Source organism: Primulina tabacum, chromosome 6, assembly GCF_025594145.1.
Source record: "Primulina tabacum isolate GXHZ01 chromosome 6, ASM2559414v2, whole genome shotgun sequence".
Lineage (NCBI taxonomy): Eukaryota > Viridiplantae > Streptophyta > Magnoliopsida > Lamiales > Gesneriaceae > Primulina > Primulina tabacum.
Window position 1 is genome coordinate 39,463,510 of NC_134555.1, and position 21,579 is coordinate 39,485,088.

General features: G+C 35.9%; 1 protein-coding gene and 1 long non-coding RNA gene across 3 annotated transcripts; both read left to right on the plus strand.

The window, feature by feature from the left end:
• Window positions 1-1,489: 1,489 nt before the first annotated feature.
• LOC142548204 (uncharacterized) lies at window positions 1,490-2,579 on the plus strand. The gene is made up of 2 exons (XR_012820940.1): window positions 1,490-1,688; window positions 1,810-2,579. It is a non-coding gene; the product is annotated as an uncharacterized LOC142548204 (long non-coding RNA).
• Window positions 2,580-4,692: 2,113 nt separating this feature from the next.
• LOC142549450 (uncharacterized) lies at window positions 4,693-8,867 on the plus strand. 2 transcript variants are annotated; one of them, XM_075658404.1, is made up of 10 exons: window positions 4,693-4,847; window positions 5,231-6,246; window positions 6,789-6,873; window positions 7,050-7,145; window positions 7,319-7,471; window positions 7,559-7,666; window positions 7,763-7,882; window positions 8,116-8,241; window positions 8,320-8,403; window positions 8,531-8,867. In XM_075658404.1, the coding sequence occupies exons 2-10, from the start codon at window positions 5,255-5,257 to the stop codon at window positions 8,654-8,656; spliced, it is 1,890 nt and encodes a 629-aa protein (XP_075514519.1). In that variant the 5' UTR covers window positions 4,693-4,847; window positions 5,231-5,254; the 3' UTR covers window positions 8,657-8,867. The 2 variants fall into 2 exon arrangements, with proteins under 2 accessions (XP_075514519.1, XP_075514520.1); XM_075658405.1 differs by lacking the exon at window positions 4,693-4,847 and adding an exon at window positions 4,950-5,061.
• The last annotated feature ends 12,712 nt before the right edge of the window (window positions 8,868-21,579 follow it).

Below are 21,579 nucleotides of genomic sequence, written 5' to 3' on the forward strand. Positions count from 1 at the left end.
TAAAAAATGAATGCAAGTATAATATTAAATTTGCATGTACACATCAAACACTTATCCATAATATTTGACATTTTATCTAACATGCAAAAATAATTTCTAAACATGTATTAGAAATTACGTCGAACTTGGAATTATTTTAATGTGTATAAATTATTTGACCAAATGCTATATGTATATCGAATTATACATATAACTTAATAACACATTAATCATTATTTATTTATTTATTATTATTATTTTTATTTTTATTTTAAAAATAATAATAATAACCGACACTTGATATCAAATATCAAATATTGTGGGTCCCACAACATTAATTGTGGGTCCCACATTAATTATTATTAATTTTTTTATTTAAAAAAAATTTAAAACTTGCATTGAAGTCTTCACGTGAAATGTTCCCTTCATATTGAATGATTGTCATTTGAAATACGAAGAGATCTTCATTATATCACGAAGACATCTTTACCTCTTCTCTGAAAAAATTTTCAGAAACTTTCGGCCTAAAATTTTCTTTTCTCAAAAAATTTTCAAAATTCAGAAAACTGTATACAATTTTCAAGATCTCATCCGAGAACTCCGAAGTGCAAGCGTGAAAATATTTTCCGAAGAAATTTTCAGGTACGTAAATTTTCTTAAAGTTCATATCCAAACTTCAAGCTTCTTACGCAAATATTAAAATTCTTTTTCATGAAATTTCATGATATGAAATCAAATATTTTCAAGGTAGAGGTATCACTGCTCTGATACCAAATGTTAGAGATTTTTCACAAAAATTATGTTTTCACGATATATAAACATGATATATAATATGCGGAAGCGGATCGAGAATTACCTCCGGCCATTGAAAATTTTGATTTCTCTGCTTTTCCTCTCGGTTGAAGCCTTCTAAGCACTCCACCCTCTCGATAGATGGTGTATATTTCTTATGAGGTGTGTATGCTTAGGGACCTCAATCGCTGCTATTTATAGGAGTTTTCTCATACCATCGATGAGTGTATCGGGAGCCGAAATTCAGAAGAAGAAACGTGTACGCATCTCAGTTTCTAAAGTTGAGCACGTTTGTCAAAAGTTGTAGGCAATGGCCGTCGCCATTTCCTACACGTCTGTTCTTCTTCTGATATGTGTCACATTTTCTTACATTTGCTTGGCAGTGAAAGATGGGGATGTGGTAAGCTCATATATGTTGAAGATTTAAGAATACAATTTAAAAATTCTCTCTGTTTCTGATTTCAGGTATGAGTTGTGGATATATACATTCCAATTGCGTATTACTTCTCTGGTGCATTGTGAAGGGAGGAATGCACTTGAATGAGTGGATATTCTAAAGCACAACTCACAGCAAGGCCTCAGTTTGCTTGAATCTTTGAAGGCATAGTTTGCTTCTATATGATCTTGTTAAATGCATTTTGAAATGTTGAATGGTTGTGTTTCTCTTTGAATAATCCCATTTTTTCATCTTTTCATGGGTTAGCTTTGATATTTTGCTTGCAGAACAGTTGCCGTCAACTTAGGCTCCAATTCAAGCTTGGATTTTCCTGGCAGCACCCGAATCATTTCCTAGCTGTGGTCACAAAATGCAGATTTTCCTCGTTATTATTCCAAAAAAGAGAAGAAACCATTCCATATACCCATTATTGAGTTGAGGCGAGCTGCAAGGCAGATGTTTAAAAATAGTAAGGACCAACGTAGATGACCGCATTAAGAAATAGTTAGTTAGTCACATTTGGTGACCATTTCATCTAAAGACCCTCTTCCCTAGCTTAGGAGGATAGAGCTACTTTATAGTATAAAGATTTAAAGATTAAGAATACTAAGATCCTTCTCCGAAAGTAGGATTGGTGGTTCAAAGACTAATTCTTGTTGCTTACAGCGTCATGAATGCCAGAATAAAACTTATTAACAATCTCAAGAAGCTGTTGAAAGTGGTGCCTGTCCACAGCTGCAAGTATTCTTCATCCAATGCCATGTTATTTTATTACTAGTTAGGATTACAAATATTATTCTCCAACACTCTTTTTTTTTGTTTTCCATGTCTCCTTAATGTGCCATTTTTTCCCTTATCATGCTGGTAACAAGTTCGTTAAAAAAATAATCTTGACTTTGTAACTGCCATTGTTGGTAAATCAGGGTACTAAATATTCTAAGACCGATCAATTCTATGATTGATTTTGTGATGTTGCAATGCTTGTAGGTTGTGTAGTGAAATTCATGTGGGTCATGTCGGGCATCATTCAAGTCTTGTAGAGGATCTCAAGCTTCTGCTCTCATAAAGGTCATCATGAGTAGGGGGAAACGGTTCTTGACGACGTTTTGATACCTGTTGATACCTACCACTTGTGATCGTCTGGGAAAGCGGATTCCGAGGAAAGATTTTCAGTCCCAAGAATTCCTGCAGTTGTGGAGCTCTGCGCCCGAATATCCGAATAAAAGGAGAAGAAAACCTATCATACGCATTGGCAAAAAGTAATTCGTCGATGCAGATGAAAGTGAACTACCAGATCCTAAGCCAGAAGTTCCAAAAACTCCAATATTGGCTGAAATACCAGACTCTGCTATCATACCACCATCCATCAAAGTGTTGTTTAGGGATTCAAATTTGACAGGAAAAACAAGAAGAAAACAAAGAAATTGGCTTGTAGAGGCAAGTGTTGAATATTTTCTTCTTAAGAAGAATTTGCTCCTCACAATGTGCTAGAGGTTTGTGGCAATCTTTTCCCATGATACAACTACAACTCTTGGATAATGAACACTCAAATATCCAAGTTCTATAATAAGAAAATGAATGGAACTCTCTCTTGTTGAAGAAAAGAAGAAGAACAATATGCAAAATGATTTTCAACCTTTTTATGAAAAAAAATGTGTGTTTGATTTTCAATAAATCAAGAATTTAATGTTTTTCATGTGAAAAGACATGATCTTTCATTCATAGGGGTGTCCCTTAGCCATTGTAACTGACCGCAAGCATCAAACAATATCAAGGGAATGAAAAAATACCAGAAAAATCCGAAAAGACACGAAAACCCGCGTGTGCTGAGCGCTCTCGGCAGGCGCGTCTGCTACAGATCTCGGCAGGAGCAGACCCGACTGCTACTGTTCTCGAATTTTTTTTCCATCCGGTTTCATCCCTTACATGTTCCGACTACTCGTTTGAAGTTCTTTCAACATTCGATAAACTCGTTTCGAATTTAATTCAGAACCACCAAACTTAATATTCGTTCATTAATCTTCGTTATTCGTTTCGAATTTTTCCAATCAAATACATTGATTAATTTGCTTTATTTTCATTCATTAAACATCAAAATTATCCAACACAAAAAAGAAACGATGTTACTTGCCATAGAAACTCTGCAAGCATGGGAAGAAATGAGAGAAAGGGCTAAGTTGTGGTTATTGTCCCGAAGTTCATGTTGGTCCGAAGCACCAACAGCGTAATGGGCAACATGGATGGAAAATTCTCTCTTCGGTAGCTGAAGTTTGACCTTATATACGGGAGATCAGTAAGAATAAAATCTTTGCACTTAAAGATCAGGTAGGCATCCCCAACTAATGACGGGGTCCGAGTGTGGTGATATTAAATCTAAAAAAATTACACACCGACACTACATAAAAATATCCATGTGTATCTCATGCCGGACGGTTAAAGCTTGTTGGAAAGAAACAATATTTTGGAGGTTCTTGAAACAAGTTCGCCATATGGAGGTTTTGGATATTGCCCAATGGATGAAGGAGAAACTTGCTAGAATGGAGTTCGAATTTTTTGCAATTCGTGCCTATGCAATTTGGTCAGAGAGACTAAAAAAAGTTCATGACTCAGACTCCAGAAATTTGGTGGCGAATGCGGACTGGTGTGAGCCTATGCTTCGTGATTTTCAGGAGGCCCGAAAGTTGTTAACATATTCATCTAGCATTCTTGAACCCGCAAATTCCCCGAAAACTTGGATGGCTCCTCCTCTTAATCATCTGCGATTGGATGTTGATGCAGCGTATAAGGAGACCTCTGCTAGCTTTGCGATAGGGGGGAGTGGTGCGCAATGACGAGGGCCAGCCTATGTTGGCGTTTGGGAAGAAAATTACTAAGCCACAATCTGTTCTTATAGATGAACTTACAGCTATTGCAGGAGGGACTCTCATTGCTGCAGGATCATCACCTTCAACTTCATCAAATTTGATCGGATTCTCTTCTGGTTGTGCAAGCAGTCACACGTCCAGAAGAGGACTATAGCTATGTTGGCACTTTTGCAACTGATATCCGACGACTTATGAGTAATCATACTTCCTTAACGTTGAGCCATGATGCGCTCAGTGAATAAAGTGACACATTCATTAGTTTCTTTTGTTATTTCTTCTCATTCACGTTTGTGTGGATGCCAGGGACTTTTCTTCTTTGGTTAGTAAATCTTGTAATCTTGGACCTTGACATTAATTGAATAAAATTACAAATATTACTGTCAAAAAAAATCCAAATATATAAGAAAATTTAAGAAAGGGTGCTCTATATTAAAATAATATTTTTATTTACATAATTTTCATGTAAAAAAATCAATTTTAGTTTTTTATTTTTAATGTAATTCCTTTTTAACTTAAATCTTTTCAAATACATACAAATCTTGTCCCTGAAATACATAAACAAACATATCGACGACCATTTAAATTTTCATATATTTGGCAAAACTAATAATAAAAAAAGGAAGGGTGAGGGAGGGAGGGAGCCAGATATGACCAAAGCCGCGTTTGGGCCGACAAATTAGGAAATCCAAGTCATACCGCACCTGCGACTTTAGGTTTCAATTTTTATTAATTATTACAATTTCATTTTCAAGGGCCGTGGAACTACAGAGAAGAAGGTAATAGATCTTCCGAGTTTGATCACGGTTTTTGTTTTTCGTTTTGAATTGTTGGAGTTTTCTCTCTTTCTGTGCGGCGGTTCTTGTATTCGATCTTATTTTCTTGGTGTCGGTCTGTGCTTGTATTCGCTTTTGGGTTTGAATTTATCATCTGCTTGTATGCGTGAGGAATTTGTGTAATTGGAGGGGAAATCTTGATTTCTTTCTTGGATTGGTAATCCTGATCGAGAAGTTCCGTCTCTTGGGATCTTGTTATCTGGATTGGTTTTTGTTATTTAATGTCTATCGAGAAATTCTTTTGTTTTTTTGTGTCTGTTGTTGATTAATATGTTGGGATAATTCATGTTGTTTCTGAGTATTCATTTCTTATTTCTTGTTTGCAGGCTATAATTTGTTGGTTGTTGAAGATGTTAGAACAATTACTGATATTTACAAGAGGAGGTTTAATCCTCTGGACGTGTAAAGAGTTTGGAAATGCTCTTAGAGGGTCACCCATTGACACCTTAATTAGGTCCTGCCTTTTAGAGGAACGATCTGGTGTGGCATCGTATAATTATGATGCACCCGGTGCCTCGTACACCCTTAAGTGGGCATTTCACAATGAACTTGGGCTTGTATTCGTTGCTGTGTATCAAAGGATTTTCCACCTCTTGTATGTGGATGATTTACTTTCTATGGTTAAACAAGAGTTCTCACAGATTTATGATCCGAAGCGAACTTCATACTATGACTTCGATGACGTATTTCAGCAGCTTAAGAAGGAAGCCGAGTCTCGTGCCGAGGAAATGAAGAAATCAAAGCAGGTTGGGAAGCCTGCTAATGATAATACTCTTGGTAAGAAGCAAGGACAGGTACAAAATGGCAGTATTGGTGGAGGAAATAAAAAAAAGAATGGAGATGAATCTGGAAGTGATGATGGAGATGGTGACAAGATCAAAGGTCGCCAATTGGAAAATGGAAATTCTAAAAAAAAACATGTTGGGAAAAGGGAAGTACCAGCAAAAATTAATGCTACTGGTAAAGAGAATGGGACTTCCAACACTGGGGCTTTTGATGTAAATAAGTTACAGAAGCTTAGGTCCAAAGGTGGAAAGAAACCTGATACTGTTGTAAGTAAGAGTTCCAAAATGGAACCAGCAAAGATGGAACCAGCAAAGAAGATAACCAAGAAGAACAGAGTCTGGGATGATTCACCTCCCAAGCCAAAGTTGGATTTTACAGATCCAGGGAGTGAGAATGGGGAAGAGATTACATCTGTTGTAGCTACAGATCAAGGTGAGAGCATGATGGACAAAGAAGAAAATTTCAGTAGTGATACTGAGACCGAGGAGGAGGACACAGGGAAGGATAACAAGGCTAACATGGGAAAGAAAGGCTGGTTCTCATCCATGTTTCAGGGGTATATTCTCTTTCTTGCATGCAAGCAAGGACAAAAATTTCTATTTTCCTGGACTTTTCTTCTTTCTACTTGCATAATTTATGTACTGATACATTATAGAGGAGAAATGTTGTTGGGATCTCTTTTTGTGCCGTTATCAACACTTCTTCATTTCATTAAAATGTGGATCTTTTTCATGTGTCATGTTGGTGTGAATACGTTGCATGAACGTAAGTAGTAATTGTGCCTGTGGAGATTTAAAATTGGATATTTGGACTAAGATCTAGAAATTGATGTCATTTTTCTGTCCGATGGCCATCGTTGTTTGCTCGATGTGATAGGCTTGGGCTTGGCCTATCGGCACCATTTTCATTATCACTGTACATTGACCTTGTAGAAAGCTTCTTAACTTAGCTTAGGGAAGATTTTGTTTGTCGGGCTTATTAATGATGACTTCAGTCATTGCTGTCCTGTCTTGTGGCATGTTATAATGCATCGCAAAATTTACTGTTGCTTCATTGTAATGGGGTTGGTAAATCTCATTGACTCTGTTGTGGCTTCAGTATTGCAGGAAAAGCAAATTTGGAGAAATCTGATCTGGAACCAGCTCTTAAAGCTCTCAAGGACAGGCTTATGACCAAGAATGTGGTATGTTAGATTTCTTGACCTGTATAGTTCTCCCCTTATTTCTGGAAGGTGAAAATTTTCTTGCTAATAATTTTCATTACTCGACAAAAATGCGTATCATCCTATTCATTTGCTTGAGTTCTCGTGGTCATAATTTATTGTTCTTTCCTGTTTATGTAAAATGATTGCTTGAGCAGGCGGAGGAAATAGCTGAAAAACTTTGTGAATCGGTTGCCGCAAGCCTTGAGGGGAAGAAACTAGCCTCTTTTACTAGAATTTCATCAACTGTGCAGGTGCTTGAACAGTCCTTATACTCTACCAAATCCAAAAGTGGGTCATAAAGAAACCCATTTTCTTCAGGAAAAAATTACCTTCTGATTTCAGAATTTGAACTTCAGATTCGTGTTCTTTTCATAGCAAGTTTGCTATTTGAAAATCAATTTAATATATTAATGATGTACACCAGGTGGCTATGGAAGAAGCCCTTGTTCGCATATTAACTCCCAGGCGCTCCATTGACATTCTGAGAGATGTTCATGCTGCGAAGGAACGAGGGAAACCATATGTTGTGGTTTTTGTCGGGGTTAATGGAGTTGGAAAGTCCACCAATCTTGCAAAGGTTAGGCTTTTTATAAAGGAAAATAAAATCGATATCAGATGAGCTACTGGCTTTTTTCCCATAATTTATCAATATACTTATGTGCAGGTTGCATATTGGCTTCAGCAACATAAAATCAATGTGATGATGGCTGCTTGTGACACATTCAGATCAGGAGCTGTTGAACAGCTGCGTACACATGCGCGTAGGCTCCAGGTAGAACAACAGTGCTGTTGACCTGCATTTGTTTGAGAAGTTATTCTTGATGAAATAGCATTTACATAGTAAATGACCTGCACTTAATATTTCCAGATCCCAATATTCGAAAAGGGTTATGAGAAAGATCCTGCAATTGTTGCAAAAGAAGCAATTCAAGAGGCCCATCGAAATGGTTCAGATGTTGTTTTGGTGGATACAGCTGGAAGAATGCAGGTAAATAGCTTATTTGATGGTTATTTATGTGCATCTTGTTACCTCCTGTTTCATCGCTGTAAATTTTTGAAGCACGAACAAAACTTGAGCACTGTTATCAATAGATATTTGTAACGCTGGTTTTAAGTTGAGTGATGGCCAGGAAATGCAATGGAGTCTAGTTTTCTGTGTCACATATGTGCCCTGTTAAATGTGTGTTACTTGACAGTGTTATCATTAAAAAAATTATGCAGGACAATGAGCCATTAATGCGAGCATTGTCCAAGCTGATCTACGTTAACAGTCCAGATCTCATTTTGTTTGTTGGTGAGGCACTTGTGGGGAACGACGCCGTTGATCAATTGTCAAAGTTCAATCAGGTTGATTGGAATTCTGCTCCTCCTTCTCTTTCTACTACTTGCATATAAATCCTTTTACTGATGGAACTTCAATTTCAGAAACTAGGGGAACTCTCACCCTCTCCCAATCCAAGATTGATCGATGGAATACTCCTTACCAAGTTTGATACCATCGATGACAAGGTAGCCCCTTTCATCTACCCCAGTATTCCATTCCCCTCGGCCAACCCTTCATCATGCTGTACATAATACAAAAATGCAATTTTTCTAGTTACAAAAGTTTTATCATTGTTGTCGTAAATGGTGCAAGGTGGGAGCTGCGCTGTCCATGGTTTACGTTTCTGGAGCACCTGTGATGTTTGTCGGATGCGGGCAGTCATATACAGACCTGAAGAAGCTCAATGTTAAGTCAATTGTGAAGACCCTCCTGAAATGACAACGTCGTTTGATGCATTTTGTTTGAAACTATTGTCTGGGTTGTAAGAAAGTATGTGGCTCTGACTTGGTTATGTTTGTGCTTTCCCACCCATGATCTCACTACTTTGTTAATAAAGGTGAATTATGTCGGTATTAACTGTTTTAAACAATTTTTTCCCTAAAATTTCATTATTAATTTAAGTAAAAAAATGATCAATTATTATTGGGAAGATTTTTGGCATAAATAGTACGTACATTATTAATAAATTTCGAGTTAGTATGTCCTAGAGTTTTATTCTTTTATTTGACATATTTCCATCTCCTTTCTATAATCTCATTCAGCATGATAGCTAATATAAATTTAACTTTTTGTATCTTGCACTTGAACCACCGGCTCATTTTTTCCAAGTAACGAGGAAAAAATGCAACTGAAAGACTCTGCTGACTCAAAAAATGGGCAACTCAAACCATATTTCATACTACACAGTTTGTAAAACAATCAAAAATCTAATAATACAGCTTCTGCCTAAAATAACACCAACACCACATCTTTAAAACTTGTTTACAAATATTTTCGTCGGTCGCCCAAAATGGATCCACAGATTACTAAACCGATATATACTTGGATGAAATATTCAAAACTACCAAATCAAGTGAGGAATCAAAATTAGTGCGTGAAATCTTCAGCATCATTTTCTGCTCCACCCCTTACTACATTCATTCTTTTGCTGCCATGTGTTTAATTAGTCATGAATTTTATTTAATTTAAAATCTTTGATGAATTGCATACCTGGCAACAGGAAAATAATATCTTGGGAAATAGAATTGAAGCCTAAACCTAAAACTCTAAAACCTACCTTTCCTCTACTCTAGTCACAGAACAAGGAAGCCTCATCTGTGACTAGAACAATAAATTCCGCAATGAGGAGGATGGATATCCATTGCTGCCTCTTTGAGGAACAGACTCCCTCTCCATCATCAGCACCCTTCTCACCTCAGCTTCTAGAACATGCCTTCTTGCAATATCCGATCGGATCAAATCTCCTCTGATGTGTTCCTTTTCAATTTCTCTTTCAATGGAGGGTGATGGTATTGGAAGTGTTCCTGCTGACTCCAGCCTATTTCTGGTCTCAAATAGCCAGCTGAAAAGTTTCAAACAAAACATTGATAAACTAAATCCTGGATATGAGGTCGATGAAATCAATACCTGATTTCTAATTTACCAAGTGACATGAAAACAATGATCAAATACAATTATAAATTTCAATATATAAGTCTGTTTACCCAAACGAATTGAAAACAAAAACTCATTGCATTGCAAACTTAATATGGCTTATTCAGGCATTAATCGGAGAAAAAAAAAATTAAAATTTGAACACGGTTTCTAATTGTTCGCCATGATTAAAAAAGTTGAACAAGTTATAAACATCTGCACAAAAGTACACAAACTCAGCAGAAAAGATAAAAATCAGAGCTTATTTTAAACAAAAGGACCCTGGCGCATGACCTAAATCAGGGAATGGTAATCTCAACTGAGCTTGTGTTTAAACTTGAGCTCATACATTATAGTCCAAAAACTCAAAAGGTGGAGAGTGTTTTTTTTATGTTAGGGTAATTTATGTTTATTATAATCAATAACCATCCAAAAACTAGTGAAGCTTATCTGGAGATAAATCATATAAAGAAGACAAAAACTCGTGTGAGACGATCTTACAGGTTGTATTTTGTGAGACACATCTCTTGTTTGGATAATCCATAAAAAAATATTACTTTTTATGCTAAGAGTTAGGGTTGACCCGTCTCACATAAATATTCGTAAAACCGTCTAAACGTGCTCGGTAAAAAAACTCATCACGACCTCAAACTTGGATAAGGTTTTATTTATTTAATGATTAATGATGAGCTATATAAGTAGTAATCAGAAACTCCAGCAGTTTCCACAATTTTAAATTGACAAAAGATCTTCATTACTTCAGTACAACATCAAATAACTGATATACGTATCACTTCAAAAATCCAAAAAAAAAAGGAAAGATTAAATATTGCATCAGAAAAAACATACCTTCAGGCTTAAGTTCTCCATAATAGCAGTCGTCGCTTGTTGACCCAATCGCGGAATAATCTGCTCCGATGGTGAATTGTTCAAAATTAAATCGAATTAATATAGGATTTCATTCATCATTGGTGATTGAATACGGTAATTTTGAATTAAAGCCAAATATTTTTGAAAATTTTAGTGGTGATAATACAGATAATGGAAACATTTTTGCAGAGAAACAAACAAAAAAAGGGGCAAATTCAGAGTGTACGCACCTTGAAGCTCTAATTCAGTAACATGGTTGCGATTGGAAGATTGAGGAACGAGCCGAGAAATTTGTCGGTTGATTGGTGGTGGAGGATTCCACTGCATTATCAATTATGGGAGATTCAGATGAAGAAATCTACGAGTGTATCAAAAATCTGAGTGTGTGTATGTGATCATATCGAAAGATTCGATTTTAAAATAAAATACTTAAAGTTGACGCGCAAATCAATGCGCACTGCTAATTAAAGTAAATAAATTTAGCTACTTTACAAAGTTGCGTACAATTTTTTTATAATTATTTATGAATTAAAGTGAAATTTGACAAATTATGGAATGATTAAAGTGCTATTTGAATCGTTGTAATTTAAAAAAAACAAAAATATTTTTGAAATTAAAAAAATAAAAACAAAAATTTAATTTTGATATCAAATGAGGGCAAAATTGAGAAAATAAAAAACAGACAAATTTTTTATCTGGAGTTTCTTAATAATAGTAATAGATAAATAATAAATTGTCCTATTCGAAATCTAAAGTTATTTTTTTAATATAAATTTATTAAGATTATCTTGATAAATACTATTTTTTTACTTTTAATGTTTTTCCCCATAATAACAATCTTTGCAAGTATTAGTTTTTTAACAAAACTTTGTGTGAGACGATTTCAAGGGACATATTTTGTGAGACGAATATCTTATATGGGTTATCCATGAAAAAATATTATTTTTTATACTAAGAGTATTGCTTTTTATTGTGAATATCGGTAGAGTTTACCCGTCTCACAAATAAAGATTCGTGAGACCGTCTCACAAGAGACCTACTCTAGTTTTTTTAGAATTTTTTTTGACGTGTTATTAGATCTTTCAATTTATTGAAAACAATTTTTTTTTTACTTTTGTATTGTAGGTAAACTGTTGGGTCTGGCCCCACTTTCCTCCGGCCCATTACCATAGCCTTTTTGACTTCCACCCCCTTTTTTGTCTTCACGTGTGGGCTGTAGGACTTTAAGAAGCCTCTCTTCCTTTTATTTAGAGAAGCCGCCTAAAGTTTCTTTTCTCCAAAGAGTGAGCAGCCGACTTGAGAGAAGAGAGAACGTGATACTTTGCTTCGTGTGCGTCTTCCTTCGGTGACTGAGTGTCTTCGGTGTTCTCTTTGCTTTGTACTATTCTGTGTGTTTCTCTCTCTCGTTTGTTCACGTGACAAAAATGGGCTAAATCTGTGTGTGTGCGCAACCCGCTGGCCGTCTTGAAAGTGAGACAGTGAGAGCGTGAAAGAAAGGGCATTAATCAGTTTTTCTATAGGGAAACCTTTGTGGTCTTCGCCTTGGTTTACTGCGTATTTGGAGATGCCATAATCAGTTCGCCTGAGCCCCATTTTATTCTAACATATCATATTATATTGTTTCTTGTTGTGTTGAAAGTTGCAGGTTGTCCAGCCAAGATTAGAAGATACAAAATCACCAATAGGCACCTAACAGTGGTATCAGAGCCTTATCTGCCGTGTCTTCGATTTTTGGTTCGTTGGAATCTGAAATCCTTACTCAGGGTTTCGCTCTGGTAAATTGGCTGGAACTTTTTCTTACTGTTTTCGTAGCGTAACCGCTTGCCGCGGATTTATGTGCTAGGATTTGCTGCTGGTAGAACGCTAGGTTTTGTATGCTTGTTGTTTACTGTTGTGTTTTCATTTCCGTGGCTAAAAATTGCTTCCGCTGTATTCGTTTTGATCTTGTGTGATTTAAATTTTTTCTGTGTGAAAATTTGTTTTTTTTTTTTGTTAACTGTTGTGTTTTTTGAAAATGACTATGACTGGATATAATCTTGAACCTGGAAAAACAGATTTTTCAATATGACAACAAAAATGAAAGGTATTTTGGTACAACAAAGAGTTTTTAAAGCGATAGACTTGTCATAACCTGCTGCTAAAACTCCTGAAAAAATGGCTGAAATGGATGAGTTTGCTTATTCGTCTATAATTCTGAACTTGTCTGACTCTGTGTTAAGAAAAGTTGGTAAACTAAAATCGGCTAAGGAACTTTGGGAAAAATTAGGAGAACTTTATACCGAAACTTCGTTGCCCAGTAAATTGTTTTTGCTTGAGAAATTTATCCGGTTCAAACTTGATTTAAACAAGGACATCGATGAAAACCTTGATGTGTTTACCAAATTAGTTCAAGATATTACGCAAACAAGAGATAAAAATATTGATGATTACACCCTATTGTTCTTTTAAATGACATACCTGATTCTTACAATGATGTTAAATCTGCTATTAAGTATGGTAGAGATCAGGTAAGTTTAGAAACTGTCGTGAACGGCCTGAAAAGCAAAGAGATAGATTTAAAAACCAATAAATGTGGTAATAATTCTGGTGAGGCTATGTTTGTTAGAGGAATGTCTAAAAACAGATTTTAGAATCAAAAACCTTCAAACAACCACAATCAATCTTTTGTTAAAAATAGAGGTAAAAGTAAGGCAAAGTCCAAGTCGAGACCCAAGAATAGAAAATGCTATAATTGTGGTGAAACTGGTCATTACATTAGAGAGTGTTCTATGCCCAAGCAAAACCAAAACCAAGATTTCAAAAATCAGCATAATGACCTTGCTAATATGGCTTTTGGTAGTGAAAACATGGGTGATGTTTTTATTGTGACTGAGGTATGTGATGTGTCTATGGTGAATTCTGTGCATTCAAGTTCTTTGTGTGAGAATGAATGGCTAGTTGATTCTGCGTGCACTTTCCACATGTCCCCATTTAAAAATCTGTTTTCTAATTATAAAGAAGTGAAGCATGGGTCTGTTTCTATGGCAAATGAAAAATTGTGTCAAGTTGCTGGTCTTGGTGATGTATCGCTGAAATTTGATTCTGGTTATGTGTTAACCTTGAAAAATGTGAGGCATGTTCCCGATTTATGTCATAATTTGATTTCATGTGCTGCATTAGAAGATGATGGTTTACAGGGTAGATGGGGAAATTGGGTTATGAAATTTATGAAAGGATCTTTAGTGGTTTTCAAAGCTGCCAAAAAGAGAAACTTGTATGTTTGTCATGCTGAATGTGAATCTTGTGTGCAAAATTCTGTGAATGTTGTCTTAAGTGACAAAACTGATTTGTGGCACAAAAGATTAGGTCACATGAGTTCTAAAGGTCTTGAATTTTGCACAAAGATGGTTATTTTAGTAGTGATAAATTGTCTTGTATGCCATTTTGTGATTCTTGTGTTCTTGGTAAATAGTCCAGAGTTGAGTTTCCAAATTCCCATATTCCCAAACACTCTGTCACTTCTAAAATACTTGAGTATTTGCATGATGATGTGTGGGGTCTTGCTAGTGTGCCAACGCATGGTGGAAGTCGGTATTTTCTATCTGTTATTGATGATTTTTCAAGAAAAGTTTGGGTGTTTTTAATGAAAAACAAATCTGATGTGTTTGAGAAGTTTAAAAATTGGAAAAATTTGATTGAAAATCAAACAGGTAAGAAAATTAAAATTCTAAGAACTGATAATGGTCTTGAATTTTTTAATCAATTGTTTGACAATTTGTGTGCTGAATATGGTATTCACAGACATAGGATAGTCCCTTATACGCCTCAACAAAATGGTGTAGATGAGCGTATGAATAGAACTTTACTTGAAAGGGTGAGGTGTATGCTTGCAAGTTCTGGTCTTTCAAAAAAGTTCTGGGGTAAAGCTGTTTGTACTGCTGCTTATTTGATAAATAGATCTCCTTCTGTGCCTTTGAATGGTAAGTGTCCAGAATCTGTGTGGTCTGCTACGCAAATTAATTTTTCAAACTTGAAAGTTTTTGGTTGTTCTGCTTTTGTGCATCAGAAAAATGACAAACTTGAACCTAGGTCTGTGAAATGTGTTTTTCTTGGCTATCCTGATGGGGTTAAGGGTTATAGATTGTGGTTAAGGGACCAACTTGTTTTTAAAGTGTTAATCAGTAGGGATGTTGTTTTCAATGAGTTTGAATTTCCCTGTTTATCTGTTCCTTTACCTATTCCTGAACCTACCACTAATCCAAACAAGGTGGAGCATTTACTTGGTCCAAGTCATGATTCTGAAAATGTGCATGATGTTCCTGATGTGAACGATTTACCTAAAAATCTGTCTGAAACTGTTTTTGATAATCAAGTTGATGCTGATGTACATGAAGAAATTTCTGAAAATATGCCTGAAACTGATCTTAGTGATTTGAATGATTATCAATTGGCTAGTGTTAGAATATGCCTTCAACCTGTCTAACCCTTACTGCGACCCTTAACGGGGGTCTCGCTGCTTGGTCAGCGAGTCGGGGTCAAGGGGCGAAGCACCCTGGTTTTTGGGGGGTTCGGGGGCGCAACGAGGCCCCCGACTCGGTGTATGCTATGTTGGGTATTTGGGCTGTCTGATTATGGGCTTAAGCTGGCACTTTCTGGTCCTAAGGTTTTTTTTTTTAGCAGCATAAATACTGCTTATTCTGTAACCTAGAAACATACTATGTAATTTCTGAATACCTAAGGCAATAAAGCATCCTCTTCTCTGCCCGTGGACGTAGCTAACATATTGTTAGTGAAGCACGTAATTCTGTGTGTTGATTTTTACGTTAATCTTTCTTGCATTAGTTTTAACAGCTATGGATAGATTTAAAAGAAATATTAGGCAGCCACAACGTTTTGATGATTTTCATATGACTTCTCATGCATTTAGTGTGTTTGAGTCAATTGATAATGTTGAACCTAAGTCATATGAAGAAGCTTTAAAATCTGAAAACTATGTGCAATGGTTAAATGCGATGAATGAAGAAATTAATTCACTGCATGTTAACAACACTTGGATTCTTGTACCTAAACTTGAAAATTGTTCTGTTGTGGACTGTAAGTGGTTATTTAAGGTCAAGAATGAATGTGAATCTGTCAGATTTAAAGCTAGGTTAGTGGCTAAGGGATTTACTCAAAAGGAAGGGATAGACTATACTGAAATATTTGCTCCTGTTGTAAAGTTTACTACTGTGAGAATTGTGCTTGCTCTTATTGCTCAGTTTGATTGGGAGTTAAAACAATTAGATGTTAAAACTGCTTTTTTACATGGTGAACTTGATGAAAAAAAATTTTATGAGGCAACCTGATGGTTTTGTTGATTCTAAGTATCCTGATCATGTTTGTTTGGTAAAGAAATTTTTGTATGGATTGAAGCAATATCCTAGGCAATGGAACAAAAAGTTTGATGAATGCATGCTCTCTATGGATTTTACTAGAAGTAATTATGATCATTGCTTGTATTTCAAACACAATGCTAAAGTTCATGTTTTCTTGCTTATCTATGTGGATGATATGCTATTGATTAGTCCTTGTGTGAAAACTATTGATCATGTCAAAAATTGCTTGAGTGCTAAATTTGATATGAAATTCCTAGGAGATGCTAAACGTATTCTTGGCATGAACATTTATAGGGATAGAAAACGTTTTGTCATTTTGTTGAATCAGGATACATATTTTAAGAAAGTTTTGAGTAAATTTTCCATGTCGAATGCAAAACAAGTCAATGTGCCTTTGGCTGGTCATTTTGTTCTAAGTAAAGAGCAATCTCCTAAAACTGATTTTGATGTTAAAAACATGAAGAATGTGCCATATTCAAATGCTATAGGTTCTGTCATGTATTTAATGGTTAGCACAAGGCCTGATATTGCTTATTCTGTGAGTTGTTTGAGTCGGTATATGTCTAATCCTGGTGTTCACCATTGGCAAGCTGTCAAATGGCTTTTGAGATATCTGAATGGTTCTGTAAAGCATGGTTTAAAATTTTCAAAATCTGATGTTGGTGTTAAATTGGTTGGATATGTGGATTCTAACTATGCAAATGATAGGGACAATAGAAAATCAACAACTTCTTATGTGTTTACATTGTGTGGTGCTTGTATTAGCTGGAAATCTCAATTACAACACATTGTTGCTCTTTCAACCACTGAATCTGAGTATGTTGTTGAAACGTCTGCTTATTCGTTTTCTTAAAAAGTACTAGAATTTTTTTTTTAAAACCTCACTTAGCATCGGCCGAACCATAAAATATTTTTGACATTATTTTAAAAATAAACATTCAACTGCCATTTAAAAATCCAAAGGAAAATATTTTAAAGCATAAAATCGTCAAACATTTTACCAACCTAAAAACATTATTCGAAAAGTATAGCTCATACTATAACCTCTAAAAAATCTCTCATAACAAAAATAAAAGACGTAAAAATATTTTTAACATATCTCGAAATCATAAATCATAACTAGTGCGGAAAACTAGCGTCGGTCTTCGGGTTATGTGCACCTTCAGTCCAGTCAGATCAACCATCAAGACCTCCATTTACATTATCATAATCACATGCATCAATCACACCTAGTGAGTCTAAAGACTCAACACGTCATATCCTTGATAACAAGTAATACGTAATACAGTTAACATATAACAGTGAAAAATACTTGTACTTAAAATATCGTTTTCATGAAGATGCATAAACTTAAACATAAACATTTTCGTAAACATTTTCATGATGAATAAAAACATTTTCATAAAAACATAAACATACTCATATTCATATTCGTATTCATATTCATATGCATATCCATATTCGTATCCATATTCATAATCGTATTCATGTTCATGTTCGTGTTTGTTGAATTCAGATCGTGATTGTGACTCGTATTCTTGATCGTATTGGGCGATGGATCCATCTAAAAAACCACAGTACTGGGCGGCGGGGACACCAGCAACACTCTCATCGGTCAACTGGGCCTTGGCCTACGTATTAACATATTCGTACTCGTATCACGTATTCGTATTCGTATCAACGAAAACACGATCGTCGGGCTCCCACTGGGACCATGACCCTCACGATATTTTCAACATATTCAGTAGTCACAATCCCTTCACTTCCTTCAACATGTTATCATCACTTAATAAAAATCATGTATATGCATATCATTTTATTTTTGAAACCAAGCATGCAACATATCTTTTAAATGTCCAATTTAAATCATAAAAAAAATCATAGACATTTAAAAATCATAACTTAACATATTAAAAATCATAAACATCCATGAACATTTTAAAAATCATATATCAATGTATAAAAATCCATAAGCATGTGAAATAATCATATTAGCATATTCAACAGCAAATAGGGCACTGCCATGACGTTTACTAATTTCTAGGTGTAAAATGACCGTTTTACCCCTGGACATAAAATTTCCCATTTTTGACATTTATTTAATTTCATTGACTATAACATGTCCCAAATAATTATTTAAGCCTACACGAATTTTTCTATATTTTTATTTGGCTTAAATCGATGACCTTTAATTTAATATTTAAATGTGACGTATTAATGCGTTTTAATCCCGAATTAAACCAAACCTTAATAGAAAATTCTCAAATTAAAAACTAAGACTTATAATAATTATTTAAGCTTAAACCAAATTTTTCATAATTTTATAAAGCTTAAAACTAGGCTTTTCAATTATCTCGTTAATTAGCGTTTCGTGCGGCGATTAAATCCCGAATAAATCCAAAACTAGTTAATTTGATCCCAAATTTTTAACATAGCATTTTTATGATTTATCCTACCCTTCCAAGTCGTGAGCCACCCTCGTGGACCCATGGATTCAATTTTAGTTGTTTAATTTTCGAAATTGACCCTTAACCGATCAACCCGAGCCATCTCCTAATTTACTCGAGCCACGCCCGAGCCAGCTTGAGCCAAAACCTAGTCAACCCACCTAGGGACCCTAATGACCAAGCCCAGCCCGAAATCCAGGCCCTGGCCCGACCAAAAGCTTGCTGGAATTTGACCCAACCTTCTGCAGGTGTGTGTGCATGTGTTACCTTGAGCCATTGAACTCCTACCTAGGCTAGGACTCCTCCCAACCCTTAACCATCGAGCCACCCTGACCCTAACTGACCCTGGACCACGCCCAGACCATACCCAGACCAACCCAAGCCCCTGGACGCGAGCAGCAAACTCCTGAAGTTGGACAGCACCCTCACGCCACCCTTGTTGCCATGACCCTTCCTCACGTTTTCTGATGCTAAGCCCCTAAGCATCGAGCCAGACCTTGAACCAGCCCCTTGTGCACCTTCTTAGGATCCTAAGGACTTACCCTAGCCCAGCCCCAACGCCCCTGACCGAGCCACAAACCTTGCACATTTGCTGCAACCTGCACAGCCCCTATGTTTTCTCCCTCTCGGGTGGAGTCCTAGCTTGCTAGGACTCCTCCCCAGCCCATGGTATCGAGTCCTAGCGTGGCTAGGACTCTCCCACTGACTCACCCTCGACCTTGGCTAGCCTCTGGAACCAACCAACCGAGCCCTAGCCCCTGCAACAATAAAACCGAACCCCCTTGTTCCCCATGACAGCCAAGTGCTTGTAGGTTGTGTCCAGATTGGTGTGTGTGGTTTAGGTGATGTTTTAAGAGTCTGAAATTCATGTAAAACCATACCTTAACCCTTCCTAGACATGGCAGCCCCTTTTTGCACATAAACAACATACTTTGGATCAAAGAACCTACTTGAAAATTTCATGTTACATGCACAAACGAAAATTACATAAAGTGTCTCTTATTTTGCAAACTTTTCATGCATAAAACACTTAATATGATGTGCTGATGGTTTGAAGAAAAGAATAGGCGTGCCTTTGCGTTATATGCGCACGAATAACCGTTGACGTCGAAGAACGGATAGCAACCTTGGCTTGTTTCTCCTTTGGCCTACGAATTTTCTTCAAAACTTGTGTGTATAGTGTCGTGTGTGTGGTGTTTTGGGAGGAGAGAAATTTCAGAATTTTAAAAGAGGGTGGCCGATTGATTGTGTGAGGAGTGTAGGGTTTAGGAGACCTAACATATATTATATACTAATTAATTACTAACAAGGCTTTAGGCCTATTAAGCCATTAAATTAAGCTCATTAGTCTAATTAAGATTTAAATAAAATATTAAAATAGTTTTTTGGTAAAATAGTTTGTAGAGTAAATAGCCAGGTTGCTAAAAAGTTCATATTTTTGTTGAGAAATCAACACCGATAAAATTTATATCACGGCGTATTAAATCACCTCAAAACCCCATATTTTCAAAAATAAGAAAAAGCATCACCCTTATTTTAAATAATTAAAAACAATTGCTTAATAAAAACATTTTTTATTTTTTTTTCCAGCCCTCGATCTCCGTTCCTCGATCGCAACTCGAATAACCTTTAAAAATACGTTTTAATGCAATCATGTAAACAAATATATTTTAAACATGCTAATATGCACAACATAACTAATTCAAGCAATTAAAACAATTAATTAAAATACACAAAGAATTTAATAATTGCATGCATGTGGTTCGCGTGGACTCTTAAATTTTCGGGGCGTTACAGTTGCTGTCACTGAAGCTTTAAAAGAAGCTATTTGGTTGAATGGTCTTATTTCTGAAATTGGTTTTCTTGAAGGTGAAGTTGTAGTATTTTCTGACAGCCAGCCTGGTATACAATTGTGTAAGAATCCTATTTTTCATGATAGAACTAAACATATTGATGTTAGATTCCACTACATTCGTGATGTGGTTGCAAAAGGCATAGTCTATCTTGAAAAAATCACTTCTCAATTTAATTCTGCTGATATAGGAACTAAGTATTTATCAGCTGAAAAATTTATATCTTGTCTAAAAATTTTAAACTTTGATGCTTCTGATTGATGTGTTCTGTTTCTGGTTTGTAGTGTAGCTTACTTAGTGTTTGCTACATATTGATACGTGTACTAACTTTGTGTTTTCTGCAAGTGGGGCAATGATGATTGCTGTAGGTGACTCTCCTGACCAGTTGAACAAGTGTTGGGCCAAAACGGTGGAGAAATCTTGGGTTTGGCCCAACTTTCCTCCAGCCCATTACCATAGCCCTTTTGACTTCTACCCCCTTTTTTGTCTTCACATCTGGGCTGTAGGGCTTTAAGAAGCCTATCTTCCTTTATTTATAGCAGCCGCCTAAAGTTTCTTTTCTCCAGAGAGTGAGCAGCCGACTTGAGAGAAGAGAGAACGTGATACTTTGCTTTGTGTGCGTCTTCCTTCGGTGACTGAGTGTGTTCGGTGTTCTCTTTGCTTTGTGCTATTCTGTGTGTTTCTCTCTCTCGTTTGTTCACGTGACAGAAATGGGCTAAATCTGTGTGTGTGCGCAATCCGCCTGGCCGTCTTGAAAGTGAGACAGTGAGAGCGTGAAAGAAAGGGCATTAATCAATTTTTCTATAGGGAAACCTTTGTGGTCTTCGCCTTGGTTTACTGCGTATTTGGAAAAGCCAAAATCAGTTCGTCTGAGCCCCGTTTTATTCTAACATATCATATTATATTGTTTCTTGTTGTGTTAAAAGTTGCAGGTTGTCCAGCCAAGATTAGAAGATACGAAATCACCAATAGGCACCTAACATAAACAAAGCACATGCAGTCTTTAAGAATTAATCCATCCTTATAAAAAGTAAAATTTACACCGTAAGTGTGATTTATATTGTTTCAAAAAAAAATTAGTAATTTAAATTAATTTATCTAAAATTAGATTGAAAATGGTGCACGAGATTATCTATCAAAATTTATTGATGAAAAACTGAAAATATTGTTATTTTTAATCAAATCTTTAAAATATTTTTTTCACA

Bases quoted from the DNA above. Each gene is read 5' to 3' on its own strand.
- LOC142549450 (XM_075658404.1), top strand. From the start codon at position 5,255: ATGTTAGAACAATTACTGATATTTACAAGAGGAGGTTTAATCCTCTGG. The intron at 6,874-7,049 runs GTATGTTAGATT...TTGCTTGAGCAG, and splicing joins GGCTTATGACCAAGAATGTG to GCGGAGGAAATAGCTGAAAA. The intron at 7,667-7,762 runs GTAGAACAACAG...TAATATTTCCAG, and splicing joins CACATGCGCGTAGGCTCCAG to ATCCCAATATTCGAAAAGGG.